The sequence below is a fragment of the Mus caroli genome, chromosome 2 (assembly GCF_900094665.2).
Source record: "Mus caroli chromosome 2, CAROLI_EIJ_v1.1, whole genome shotgun sequence".
NCBI lineage: Eukaryota > Metazoa > Chordata > Mammalia > Rodentia > Muridae > Mus > Mus caroli.
The window spans coordinates 74,340,104-74,353,787 of NC_034571.1; the positions used below are offsets into that span (position 1 = coordinate 74,340,104).

The 13,684-nt window shown below is 43.2% G+C and overlaps 1 protein-coding gene across 1 annotated transcript in view; it reads left to right on the plus strand.

Moving 5' to 3' along the window:
- Positions 1–559: 559 nt before the first annotated feature.
- Itprid2 (ITPR interacting domain containing 2) overlaps positions 560–13,684 on the plus strand; it is a 37,920-nt gene continuing 24,795 nt past the window's right edge. The window contains exons 1-8 of the mRNA XM_021154138.2: positions 560–917; positions 1,207–1,252; positions 4,627–4,676; positions 5,518–5,574; positions 7,524–7,563; positions 7,653–7,751; positions 8,967–9,175; positions 10,077–10,783. Coding sequence (XP_021009797.1) covers positions 713–917; positions 1,207–1,252; positions 4,627–4,676; positions 5,518–5,574; positions 7,524–7,563; positions 7,653–7,751; positions 8,967–9,175; positions 10,077–10,783 — 1,413 coding nt within the window. The 5' untranslated portion in view covers positions 560–712. The remainder of the gene's footprint in view (positions 918–1,206; positions 1,253–4,626; positions 4,677–5,517; positions 5,575–7,523; positions 7,564–7,652; positions 7,752–8,966; positions 9,176–10,076; positions 10,784–13,684) is intronic.

Consider the following 13,684-nt stretch of genomic DNA (forward strand, 5'->3'; position numbering starts at 1 on the left):
CACCAAGGTAAGCTTTTACAAGCAGACAGTACAATCTCACGTCTCTTTCATCCTTGCCCAATCCTGTAGGCATCCTACACTGATTAAGTCTCAGCAGCCCAGTCACTTGTTTGCACGCGGGGGCGTTTTATGAGACTTGGCCTTGGCACTTTACCTCTATTTCTGGACGAGAGAGGAGTTGAGAGAAGGAAAGGCTGTGAAGCAAACAAACAAACAAATCTGGCTCTTTCCTGAGGCCACCGCGAAGGGGCGGTTCGGCTCCTAGCCCGTCAGGACGTGCCCCGCCCCGACTCTAGTCCTCACCTCCCCGCAAGACCGCCACCGGAAGGGGGCGTGGCCTCCTTCGTGGGCGGGGCGCACAGCTGCGAGGGGCTGGACTGTGCATTGGCGGGAGGCGTGGCTAGAAAGGGGGCAGGGCGGGGTCTTAGAGTAGGCGGGACCGGGCCGGGCGGGCGCTCGGCGCCTACCCGGCTTGCCGGAGCCACTCGCGCTCCTGCGCCCCGCCAGGCCGGGTTCACGTGAAGCGCCGGCCCTCCGCCCCTCCCTCCCTTCCTTCCCTCCCCCCTCCCTGTCCCCTCCTCCTGCGGCGCCCGCTCTGGCTCCCCCGGGCCCCCTGCCCGGCTGGGCGCTGACAGCAGCGGCGGGGGTCCCCGCAGCCGCCGCTGTGTCCCGCGCAGGCTCCGGCTGGGCCCGCGGAGCCCCCGGCGCGGCCATGAACCGACCCCTGTCGGCGGAGGCGGAGGAGGAACTGGAGTGGCAAGTGGCGAGTCGCAGGAGGAAGGCCTGGGCCAAGTGCCGCAGCTCCTGGCAGGCGTCGGAGACCGAGGATCTGTCCACAGAGACGACGACGCAGGACGAGGACGAGGACGACGAGGAGGACCTCCCAGGCGCGAAGCTGCCGGCACCCGCGGGGCGAGGTCGGTGCGCGGGACACGGACGTGCGATCGGGGAGGTGGTGTGCTCCGTGCCACCGGGCGCGGGGACCGGACGCCCCCGAACTTTAAAAGCGCGCGTGACCCGCGCTTCAGCGCCAGCATGTGCACCTGGCTGCCGGCTGGCTCCCCTGGGTCGGGCTCCGGGAAGGCTCTCGGAGGCTACGGGTTGGCCAGGGCAGATTCTCCTGCAAGGGAGTGTCAGGATGGCACAGCCTCTGAGTACTTATGTTTGGGGTCCCTAACGAGCTGTCCCTTCGCTCTACTCCCGCAGGAAACGTGCCCAACGAGAAGATCGCGATATGGCTCAAAGACTGCCGGTAAGTAAAGCGGGGGGTTGCCTGGGGGAGAAGCGAGGGTTCGACTTCGTCTCTGGGTCCCGTGGCCACTGTAAGCTAGGAACCGGAAAGTGAGCCGGCCGATAGCTTCCTTCTAGAAGCGATTAGAACTGGAAGTGCTGCGGCCACTGACTATTTGGTGACCGAGTTGACTTTACAGTTACGACTTCAGCAGTCCGGGCATGATGTCAGCAGCAGATCAGAAACTAAAACAGGTCACAGTGATGCTACTTTGGCTGGTCGTGGTTTCTCTTGAAAGAAATTTGATGTTTCACAGGACGTTTTTATTTTTCTTTATTTTGGCATCTGCATATCTGGCATGGAATCATTTTCCTTTCAAACGTGTTATAGACGAGTTTAATTTACTTAACTACACTAACTGGGATTTAATTTGTGTTGTGTGCCTTAAGTCTCTCTGGGGACCTATTAAAACTAGCCAACTTGCTCCTTGGAGTTTAAGTCCTCGGACAGGGTTTTGTCAGATGGCATTGGAATTCGAAGAAGGAAATGGAGCTTTGAAGGCATTCATACTTTATGAGTCTGTTTAGTTACATACTTTGGCAACCTGCACAAAAATGTTTGATAAAATACAGAGGAGATGGGTTGTATTACAAGTAAATTTGACTAAAGTAAAATGTGTTTTACTTCTATTTTTCCCAGTTTATTTGCTCTTTGAAAAACCTTGTGTGAGGACTATAGCTTTTAAAGTTTGGTTGGCTTTTGCTTCTGGGCATATTATTGTTTTCGCAAAGCAAATTATGTTTATCCTAGGGATTATTTGTTTTTTGTTTTTTTTTTTTCTGTTTCTTTTTGAAAGCGACTCACATATGGAATTATTTTTTTTTCCCTGTAAAGACCAATAGCTGTCTCTGTCTTAGTCCATAACTGGAGCCATACTGATTGTTAGCTGCAGAATTTTACTTAGGCATCATAGACTTGTCTGAAATATTATGGGATGTATAGGCATTCCTTTTAAAGATGCACAGAGGCAAATACATTGCTTCAAGACATCTTTAGGTTAACCATCAGCCTCGTTTAACCCCTTGATTTCCAAATTACTAGAATATGGCCTTTACAAAGCACAGTACTAGACTGTGTGCCAGGGGCTGGTCATCAAAGCAGTGTTAGATTAGAAGGCTAAGATTTTAAATGAACATCTTCAAAACTTTCTAGGAGAGAACTTACAAAGCAGCATCTCTGAAGTTTCCACATCAAGGAGTGAACAGAGTAGTCTGTCCTTGCGTTTATTGGGACTTTAAAGTTTACATCTTGGTCTCATTTAAAATCCACTCCTTAATATGCTAGTGGCTTACACTTAAAACAGGTCTTAAAATTTCTAGCGTTTATCTCAAGGGGATAGTCAAAGGATTTTTTTTTCAAATGTAAGAACAAGAGAAAAATCACATTTCAAAAATGATATATAGGAATTGAGATTGTAGAAGAAGTCATATCAAGGAGATGGAAAATAAAAACAGATTTTAGATAAATGAAGTAGTCTAATGCTAACACTGACCAGGACTCAGGACTGGTCCAGAAAAATTCCAGAAGTATCATTGCTAAACTTAATGTGCACAGATTATATAATTATCCTAGGAAACCTGTCGTAGATTTCTTTCTTGTTCTTATATTTACCCCTATTCAATGTACAAGCAGTTTTTGTGTGTAACTGAGATGATCATTAACATAATTTGTATATTGTATGCAGATGATCTGAAAGACATTTTCCTCCCTTGGTAAATTCTGCAATACTGTTTCCTCATTGCTATCCATATTCTGGGCAAAGATGTCATGTTTTTTCTTTTCCAGTGGAGTCTTTATTCTGATAACTGTATTTATTCATTTACTAACCAAATGACTTGACACAATGTCTAAGAAGCAGTAGAAGATTCTGGTGGATTCTTTTCCAGTGGAGTCTTTATTCTGATAACTGTATTTATTCATTTACTAACCAAATGACTTGACACAATGTCAGAAGCAGTAGAAGATTCTGGTGGGATTCTTTTCCGGTGGAGTCTTTATTCTGATAACTGTATTTATTCATTTACTAACCAAATGACTTGACACAATGTCTAAGAAGCAGTAGAAGATTCTGGTGGGATTTGGAGGGAGGTGTCCAGAAGTAGAGAACTGCTTTTGAAGAAGGCCGTTTACGTTCTGCCTACTTGCTATTTTCTGTCAGTGAAGAACAGCATGGGCAGCTGTGGACACAGACCACCATAGTGTTTGGGCCCAACTAAGGAAAGAGCTACCAGGAGGGAAAAAAAAGATTTTTAATGATACAAATGTGAAATGTTTGCAAAAAAATTGAAGTTCTGTCAGGGCCCATATGGTACTTGCTGGTGATTCTTCTTCAACTCGAGTCTCAAGAGCACTGCATTTCACAGGACCACCTTGCTTAGGGATTTGCTTGTGTTTGTGATTGTCACTGAGCAGCGTGTATTTGAAGCTGAATGCACCCCACTTCTAATGGAAATCATTAGGCGATATGAACTCTTACAGAGAAACTGAAGTCTGTATCACAGACTAGAACCTTCAGAATAAAATAATATTTCTGTGATCCAAGTCACAAAACTGGGAAAAGTAAAGATATCTTTGTGTTTGAAAACAACTTGGGAGACATTCGTGTTTGAACTACAAACTTGAGGGAGAGAAAAGTCAGTATTGGCTGATCCCTGACTCCGATTCCAAGGGGAGCTGAGGACTTTGCAAAGCTAAGGGAGGAGAATGTGTACTTGTTAGAGTTTAAAAGGTTACAGAGATGCTCAGGCCTCCCTGTGTTTGTGAGGAAAGGCGGCTGTGGAGGTGGCGAGGCTGCCTAGGTTGTGCTCTGAGCTGCCAGCTCCACTGGCAGGCAAGAGTTAAGAACTCTTCCTGACGCCTGTAACCGTTTTTGTGTGAAGTTACTTACCACTGAAAAGGTGCTTTCTTCTAATCTTGGTTTTGTATTTTTGTTGTTGTTCTTGTTGGCTTGTTTTGGTAGAAGGGACTGAGTGTTTCTTTAGCCTTCTCTCTTTCTGTCTCTGTCTCTCTCTCTCTCTCTTTCTCTCCCCCTCCCTTCTATTTTTGCAAAGAAAATAACAATTCATTTCATATGCTATGGCCATCCCAGCTCTTAATTGCTGCAGAGCAGACCTGTGATTAGGTTATTGCTGGTAAACTGACCTGACAACAGGTATTTATTTGCTGGGTTAGAAGGACATTACTTATGTAAGCCACCCACATTCCTGGTGTTTGGGGAGGAGTGCTAAGTTGATTAAGATGCTTGCTTAGCTATAATTCTCAAGTGAGGCTGCCCAGGGACAGTTCTGCAGATGGGTGTTCAGAAGACTGAGGCTTCTGGGTTTCTGTGATTGCAGCACCCCTTTGGGAGCCTCGCTGGATGAGCAAAGCAGTGGTACGCCGAAGGGTAAGAGAGCATTATCTTCTTTCAGAAGTGAGAATCTCCCATCGACTTTTAGCCGAAAGTGTTGTGTGAATTGCACGAGTGAGGATCATGTTTATGAAATATGCCATTGTGAGCTAGAAGCCCAAAGGGGGAAATATTGTCATAAGTCATAAAAGAATAGTAACTTTCAGTAGCTTTGTTTCCCGAAGCTCCTCACAATGCCATCCTTATGTTCTTATTGCCCAGTTAGATATTATAAAGACGGAGTAAATACAGACTCTGATATGTAAATATAAAGAAAATATATCGTGAGCGAGCCAGGTTAACTATAGTGTAGCATTTCTTTGCTTGTGCTAACTGAAATTACCACACCTGGGATTTTTGCACCTGTGCAAGACAAAATTCTCACGTTCCAAGTACAGCAAGAATGTGCAGGTGATGACAAGGTGAAGGAGAAGCATTCTCGGTGTGAGGAAAATATAGTTTGAGGTCCTGACATACCGTGAAGGTGTAAGGAATGGCTGCTTTGGGACCTAGTTTTTTACGGAATTCTTTGATGAAGTAGTTTCTCTAATCAAATGTCTTCAGAGGCATAAGGGAATATAAAGTATGAACCCCGAATTCTGGAAAATTTACCTGGTCACAAACCTAGTTTCCTTACAACAGAGAAAAAGTTTGTTTGCTCTTTGAAATGACATAATATGAATAATTTTTTTAGCATAGTCAGGTTTGAGATATTTTCCTAGGTTTTGTGAAATATCTTAGTAGACTTGTTTAATTAATGATGTCATAAAGTAGCGGGGATTAGTGGTAAACAGCACAGCAGGGGGTGTGGTTTCTGAATTTTCACCCTCTGTTTTAGGTGTGCTTGTGAGAAATGGAGGAAGCTTTGAAGATGACCTGTCCCTGGGAGCTGAAGGTATGTTTGTTGAGGAACTAGATCTATTTCTTTATGTTTATGGAGTTTTAGTTACCTTAAGAAATGAAGGGAGAACTGTCAAATCGAAGGCTCTTGCAGATAGATTTAAAGGCCTTGACAGTAGGCCACATTTACTGCCTTACCCTGTAGGATTCCTGTCTGGACGCCTGTGAAATACCATCTTGCCTGACCTAAATGTGCAGAGGAATTGTTTATGACAAAAACTATGGTGATATAAATGAGAGGAAATCTGTCCCGAAGACAGAAGGGAGCTTAAATATTTACGCAGGAAAAAACTAAGTTGAAGCTTCGTTTTGGTTTAGGGACATAGACTCATGTCACACTTAGAGCTGTGGGACATAGACTCATGTCACACTTAGAGCTGTGGGACATAGACTCATGTCACACTTAGAGCTGNTAGACTCATGTCACACTTAGAGCTGTGGGACATAGACTCATGTCACACTTAGAGCTGTGGGACATAGACTCATGTCACACTTAGAGCTGTGGGACGTAGACTCATGTCACACTTAGAGCTGTGGTTTTCCTTTCTCCTGATATTTTCCCTCTTTTAACCCGTGACAGTTACAGATTAAAGGACAAAGCCCACATAGAGTTACAAGTCGGATCCTTATGCTGCTGCCTCTTTCAGGTGGCTTCAGCACTGTAAAAGTATGTCGTTAAATCCTTTGTAGGTGCCAATAGAGCTTCCCAGTCTATAAAGCTAGCTTTCTCTTTTATAGCAATTTTGCTGTTATTATAAAAGGTAGTTTACTTTGTCTTGAGACAGGTCGGTACTGTGTAGCCAAGGTGGCCTTGAATTCTCTGTGTAGCTTCAGGCTGACCTCAGATTCAAGGTTCTTTGGCTTTTGCCGCCTTGGTGCTGAGGTTGCAGGTGTCAGCCACCATGACTGAGCCCTTTGGTTTTTGTTTTATTTTATGATGTAATGAATTTATTCACTGAGTTTAGTGTCCTTGATTCTTTAGATCTGCATTTCCATTTGTAAGATGAGTTACTAATTTAGAACAGTCTAGAATCAGAAAGTATAGAATGCATATTTTCATTATCTCTGTCAATCTGTTTTTCAAGGAATAATTGAAAACTTAACTTCCTTCTTTCAAGTCAATGCTCTTAAAAATCTTGTCAGTCCTTTATGGAGATGTACATCAGCATCCCTGTAAGCAATGCATTTGATGCTTTTGATATCTGCCTGGGAGGTTTCATGATATCAAACGATATTATTGGTAGGAAGTATAAAGAAGCAAAAGTTTCTCACAGTCTTGCACATCAGAAATAAAAAAAATCAACTGCTGAAGTAGACATTTTGATTATTACTCTTACTTGTTTTGCTTTTCTACAATTATGATGAAATTAACTCTAAACCTTGGCTTCTGTTTGCTTTGACCTTGCTAATCTAGGTTAAAGCTGAGAGGAAGTTTTTAAAGGGAACGTTACATTGAAAGGTGGAGAGCAGTTCACATTATCCACTAAAGGCTGATACTAACTCTAAAATCACAGAAGAAATGTGTGAATACTGTGGTTCTCCTTAATGGCACCCAGTCACGTTTACTTTTAAGATGTTCTTGATTGACAGCTTTGAAATTTAATAGCATTACATACACCACTATATGCTGCTCATCTCCCTCATTACTCATCAGCCGGGTTCCAGAAATTTAATTGATTATTTATAGATTTTTTTTTCTTAATTTTTAAATACTCAGCTAGAAGTAGTTTTGCATTGCCAGAACGTACAAGCCACCTCCAAAAGTTGCTGGTGCAGTTATTGCCCCACTGTCCAGTGGTTTCAGTAGTGGATATCTAACAAGCCAACCATGACGATGTAGATAACCTGTCTTCTCCATAACTATGCCATTTCCTTCTAACAGCTGTGCTCTCTGTCTGTTTGTCCGTCTGTCTGTCTGTCTGTCTGTTTGTTTATTACTTGTAGCCAATCACCTACATGAACCTGATGCTCAAGTTGAAAACTGGTATGTATCTGTTTGGGTCAGCTCCTTTCTTAAAAAGTCAAAAGGGATCATAGAAAATCGAGTTTTAAAGTATCTTATTATATTTCTAGCAACAATATCTTGGCCAAGGAGAGAAGACAACAGTTTCATCAGAAAGGGAGAAGTATGAATTCCACTGGGTCTGGGAAAAGCAGTGGTACCGTGTCAAGGTCAGTCCTGGTAAAACTGACCATGCAGTATTGAACCTGTCACCTTCTGGTCTTTGATTTGATGCTGAGAGTGTGAATCAAAGGGCCCCAAGTGTTTCTTAGACCATCATAACAGACAAGAGCTTCTTATGCAAAAACCAGTGAGATACCTGTAAGGAACCAAATAAAAAGCACTAACTGTTCATACCAGTGCTAGAATCTCCTAAGGATCGGTTAAAGTTATGTGAGCATCCTGGAGAGAAAAACCCCATAGTGGGGTAACTTCTCTTTGTAAGGAGCCGAAACAAACTTCAGAGTGCTTTGAGGAACTCTGACATAGAAAGCAGCGTACTCAGTCTCTATTAGCAGCTTGATATTTAAGGCTAAATTTGTTTTCAATGTGTTAAACCAATGACCTTTAAAATGTAAATTAAATCAACTCTGTGGGCCTGTGGACCAGTTTTTAAATTGCTATACAAATTATTGCATCACAGCTCTTTCTCTGAAGCAGCGTTAGCCATCTTCTAGACATGTTCCACCTTTCTTCTTTCTTAGTCCCTTGTGAAGCCTCCCCAAAGCTCAGATTATCACTGCAGTGAGAGGGTAGGCTAATGTTGAATTCCCAGTGGAATCAGGGACAAGTTTCTCTCTGTATAACCCACTTCCTCCTCACTTTACTCCTCCTACTTCCTTCATGGCTGTGGGGAGAGAGGAGCTGGAGGGAAGCTCCTCCTTGGGTTTCTGACCCCAGCTTGTCTCCTTCTTTGCTTATGCTAAGATAGTTGCCTCCTATAAGAAAAACAAAATGTGAGCAAAGCTCAGGTTTCACAGCTGGGTCCTCAGTACCCAAGCTGTATCAACTCCCTATGGTGTTTTCCCTTTAATCTATTCTTTCTTTATCATGCTTGGTCTGAACTGCTTTCCTGGAGAATCCTTTAAAAATGACCAAAAAACTAAGGTGAGCAGTCCCTTAGAGGATCTGTTTTGTGTTCTTAGGGATTAGGCCTTCTGACTTTTGTTTCTGATTTTCCAATACTAGTATCATGAGAAAATGTGCCTATATATCCTTTCTAAGGATTGTGTATCTTATGCATGCGCAGTATCAGAAGATACAGAAAGATATTATGATGTGAAGACCTGAGCCAAAGGGAGTGAAAATGGGGCTGTGGACTGATTGACATGCAGTGTGACCTCTGAGCACACTTGACATCTCTATGTCTTCTTCCTTTGTTGTAGTGTCTCAGAACTGCTGGAGCTTTACGAGGAAGATCCTGAAGAAATTCTATATAATCTTGGATTTGGACGAGATGAACCAGATATTGCTTCTAAAATTCCTTCCAGATTTTTTAATTCATCATCCTTTGCCAGAGGCATAGACATTAAAGTATTTCTGAGTGCACAGATGCAACGGATGGAAGTAGAGAACCCAAACTATGCTCTGACAAGTAAGGGCTCTGATGTTAGTGAGGTGTTTGAAACGTTGAGCAACTAGGCCAGATGATCTTTGTTTTCACGTCTGACACTTTAAAAAAAAGATTAATAATAGACTAGGTCTTTTACTCATTCTGAATTAATTATTCTAGTTATAATATCTATATCTTTATAATCTATCTACCTACCTACCTACCTACCTATCATCTATCTGTAGAGGCTAGTCTCTTCCCCTCCTCATTAACTGAGCATAATATATGTGCAGAACCTGTTGTTTATCTCCATATTGCATTTGTTCAAGAAAGAAAGAAGTAGGGGCAGGGGCTTTGTTAATTTTCAATGAGATCAGTCCATTTCAGGTGCTTTTCTGTAAATCTAGAATACATTGGCCAGTTGAGTCTTTTCCCTTAGGCCTCTACTTGTTTTTTCTCTGTTAAATGGTGTCTTGAAACAGGATTCCTTCCAGGTTGCTCGTGGACCAACCTTATGTGTGCTTTAACTGTACTCTGAAGTTCAGTGTAGAATATACTCGGATGTGTATTTTTTTAGGAGGGCATTTGCAAGAGTCTTAATGGAGCCCATGACCAAACAGTAAATACTTCCTAACTAGAGATAATTCCTAGCTGGTTCTGTTATCCAGAGTACTATCATCTGTTTTTGTGCTTATTTCTGATTGCTTTAAAGTATGAATTCTCATCTTCACAGTAAAATTCCTCCTCCTCTCTACCCTCGGAACGTAGTGGCTTACATGTTCACTTAGGAAAAAATATGATTTCATAATATTTGGGGTCTAAATTAAATTACTAGAATTCTAAACAGCATGTGTTTACTGTATGTACCTATAACATAAGCATGAATTTGTTTACAAGACGTATGTATAACACAAGCATATAAATTCTTTTTTTCCTTTTGTAGGCCGATTTCGCCAAATTGAAGTCCTCACTACTGTGGCCAATGCGTTTTCTTCTCTCTATTCCCAAGTCTCTGGAACTCCACTGCAGAGGATTGGAAGTATGTCCTCGGTGACCTCCTCCAAGGAGGTGGCAGACTCCCCGCCCCCTCTAACTCGAAGCAACACTGCAAACCGTCTGATGAAAACACTATCAAAACTAAACTTATGTGTTGATAAAACAGAGAAAGGAGAAGGGAGCTCTTCCCCCGCCGCTGAGAAAGGAAGGGCGCTAAGCATCTCACTGTCTGAAGACGGAGGCAGCGGCAGCAAGAGCGACCCTAAGCTTCAGAAAGTAGTAAAGAAGAAGGAGTCGTCTTCGATGCTGGCGACGGTTACAGAGGAAGTCTCAGGTAGTTCATCAACCATCACAGACAGCACTGATGCAGACAGACTTTCTGAGGAAGCAGATAGTAACATCAGCCACAAGGAGGAAAGTGAAGAAAGCAGAGACGCTCACAGTCAGGAGAAGGACCCGCTCCGGAAGTCTGCTGTTACTGATCCCGACTTTGGTCATGATGGCTGCATGTCCAGCCACTGCGAGCTGGAGAGCAACAGTGAGCTGAAAAGTGCCCAGGCGTCCTCGAGCGAGAAAGAGCCTTGTGCACCTCTGACAATCCCATCCATACGGAACATAATGACACAGCAGAAAGACTCCTTCGAGATGGAAGAGGTAGGCAAAAAATTTCCTGGGGTGCCTTTGTAAGTAGATAGGCAGGAGGAAAAATCTCCAGGAGTGTTTATAGAAAGGGAGGTCGCCACCATTCATAACTGTGGAATAAACTCATCCTCCTGTTGACACTCCTGCTTCTGCTCCCAAACCAAGAGCTGGTTGAGAACAGTGTGCTGTGACGCCCCTCAGGCTCAGCTGGCATCTATCCAGTGACATCTTATCTGCCTAAGGCTTTGATAGCAGAGAGCCTTGAGAGTGTATATGCAAATCCAAATCATTTCACTGCATAGCAGTGAAAATGCTAGATCAAACAGGGCTGCATGTAGTTCAGGCTTCAGGGGTCCCAGTGACCAGGGTGAGGGTGAAGGCAACTTGTGGATTGATACTGGTGATGCGCCTGCCTGAGAGGAAAGGAAGGCTCTGGAAGGCTGCTGGGTGGGGTTTTATAAATCCAGATTAAACATTGGGCGACTTTGTCTTATCCATCGATACTCCTGCTAATTAACATAAGATCTAGAATTAACATAAAATTAACATAAAATCAAGAATGTAAAAATACTCGGGAGGTTCATCCAGAACTCATAGGCACAGGGACTGGCTGCTATACTGTATTTAGCTATGTGGACCAGGGCACTATACTGTGGGAGGGACTGTGCTTGGCCTAAGGAGAAAAGCTCAAAAATGCTGTCTTTTGTTACACAGGAAGAAGCTGAGGTATCTGTGTGTGGCTATGCATAATGTAATATGTACTTTTTCTTATTGAAAATATGGAAGATTTGCTTTGGTAATAGTTCGTATTAGCTTCAGAATCACATTTTCTCTCTCGGCTTGGAGAGAAAATAATGGTGCCCTAATGTTCTCTTTGCTGACTTTTGTATTAGTCACATTAGTGTAGACTTTTTATTTATTTCAAAGTTTCAGTTGCTGATAGAGTTATTTATGTTTTTGGTGGCTTCTGCATTTTTATATGTTAATTTGGCTAAAGAGTAAAGTGAAGGAGAATAGAAGAAGCTCTGTGGAATATTGTCCATTTTCTTGTAGGCTACTTTTCTCTAAATTACTAAAGTGATTTCTGCCTTAGCAGCGTGAGTGTGGGAGAGGATTCTGATGCCAGCTTGCAATCCCTGGCTCTGGCCTGCTGATTTCTGTTGAGTGTTGTTTTGGCCCAGCTGGTCCTAAGGACTGAGTATAAGTTCAGCCCTTCCTGTGCCCACTCCTCCGTGTTGAGTGGATCCTGCAGCTTCCATACTTTAGCCCTGCACTGTGCTATGCAAATCTATACAGTGTGCAGTAGCTGGGAATTCCATGCTGGTGACTCAGTTTGGATAGCAGTAGGTTGACAATGTCCTTTTTGTAATTTCTAGGTTTTTAAAAGAACTCAAATTCTAAGCAGAAGTGTAAGGCTTGTCAAATGGTGGGTGCAGTTTGGTGGCACTCACCTTTTCGCTTGCGCCCTCTGCTGGAAAAAACATTAATGACAAAATAACGTGAACCCTTTTGTGACGTGAAGATTAACATGAATAGTTAAAGAATGTTAGATTCTCTCTCTCTTTCTCTCTCTCTCTCTCTCTCTCTGTGTGTGTGTGTGTGTGTGTGGTCACTAGGAATGGTGTTGTATGTTGGTAGTAGCTAGCATCCAAAGGATGAGTTTGAGATAAGCTGAAGCTACATAGCAAGTTTTAGGCTGGTAGCCTGGTGTACCTATTAAGAGATTTTCTCAAATATGTACGACAAATTCACTTTCAACTTTGTCTATTGTAAATAGAGGAACTTTAAGGATAATGAATCCTTGCTTTTTTCATATCTATTTAAAATATTTATTAAAAACCTCCTAGAATTGTGTTTTTTTTTCCTTTGGAAACTTTAGAGAAACTTTTAGAACAATGGATAAAGCAGGGAAATGTGTTATTTTCATTTCCTCTTAGGCATGATATGAATTGTACTAGCAGACAAAGAAAACAGTCTTCCCAAGGCCAGCTTGCATCCCATCTAGAGTAGCTTGTGCCCGTCTCTCTGACACTGCTTTGGTTGGGATCCGATCACTGAGGAGAACATTTGTTCCTGTGTGAGCAGCGAGTAGACACAAGTTAGAGCTCTCTGTCTCTCAGAGCCAGCTCACAGGAGAGGCCTCAACTGCAGCAGCTCCAGCTGGGGCTGGAGTCGGGAAGGAAGGAGGTTGCAGTCTGGCTCTGTGGGTGAGGCTGCTTAATCAGGTGAGACAGGAGGGAAGCCTAAGGTGGCCAGGATCTAGGGGGATGCCCTTTAAGTGTGAAGAGAGCTTCACAAAGGAGGAGACTGAGTGAGACAGGCTAGAAGCAGAGAATGCCTTTCTTATATTTAAGAAATGAAAAACAGGAAAAAAAAGTGTGTAGACTGTTTTAGTTAAAAGTCAACTTGCCTTCTAAAAATGTTTTAGAGTATCCAGAATATTCAGAAATTCTAAACCCTTTCTCATTTTTTGGTTGGGGTGTGGGAAAGGATTTTAATTCTTAGTGGCTCGGATCTCTCTCACTCTCTCTCTCTCTCTGTCTCTCTCTCTCTCTCTCTCTCCCTGTCCCTTTCTCTCTCTCTCTCTCTCCCCCTGTCCCTTTCTCTCTCTCTCTGTCTCTCTGTCTCTGTCTCTCTGTCTCTGTCTCTCTCTCTCGTTTGTTTTGGATGGCTTTTTGAGTACAGCATGGTAAGTCAGTCCGTGGAGTTAGACATCATCAGTCAGAAGGGGTCCCAGTCAAGGTGATCCTGCTGAGTGAGCAGTTGTTCCTGCCTGGGGATGTGTCTGCAGTAGTGGAGGGAGCTCTCACCCGCCCGTGTGCTGATGAACTATGTAAAAGTAACTGTTACTAGGTGCATACATAATCCTGCTTGAGCTCCTAAAATAACTGTTTGTAAGTCTCCCTTTGTACT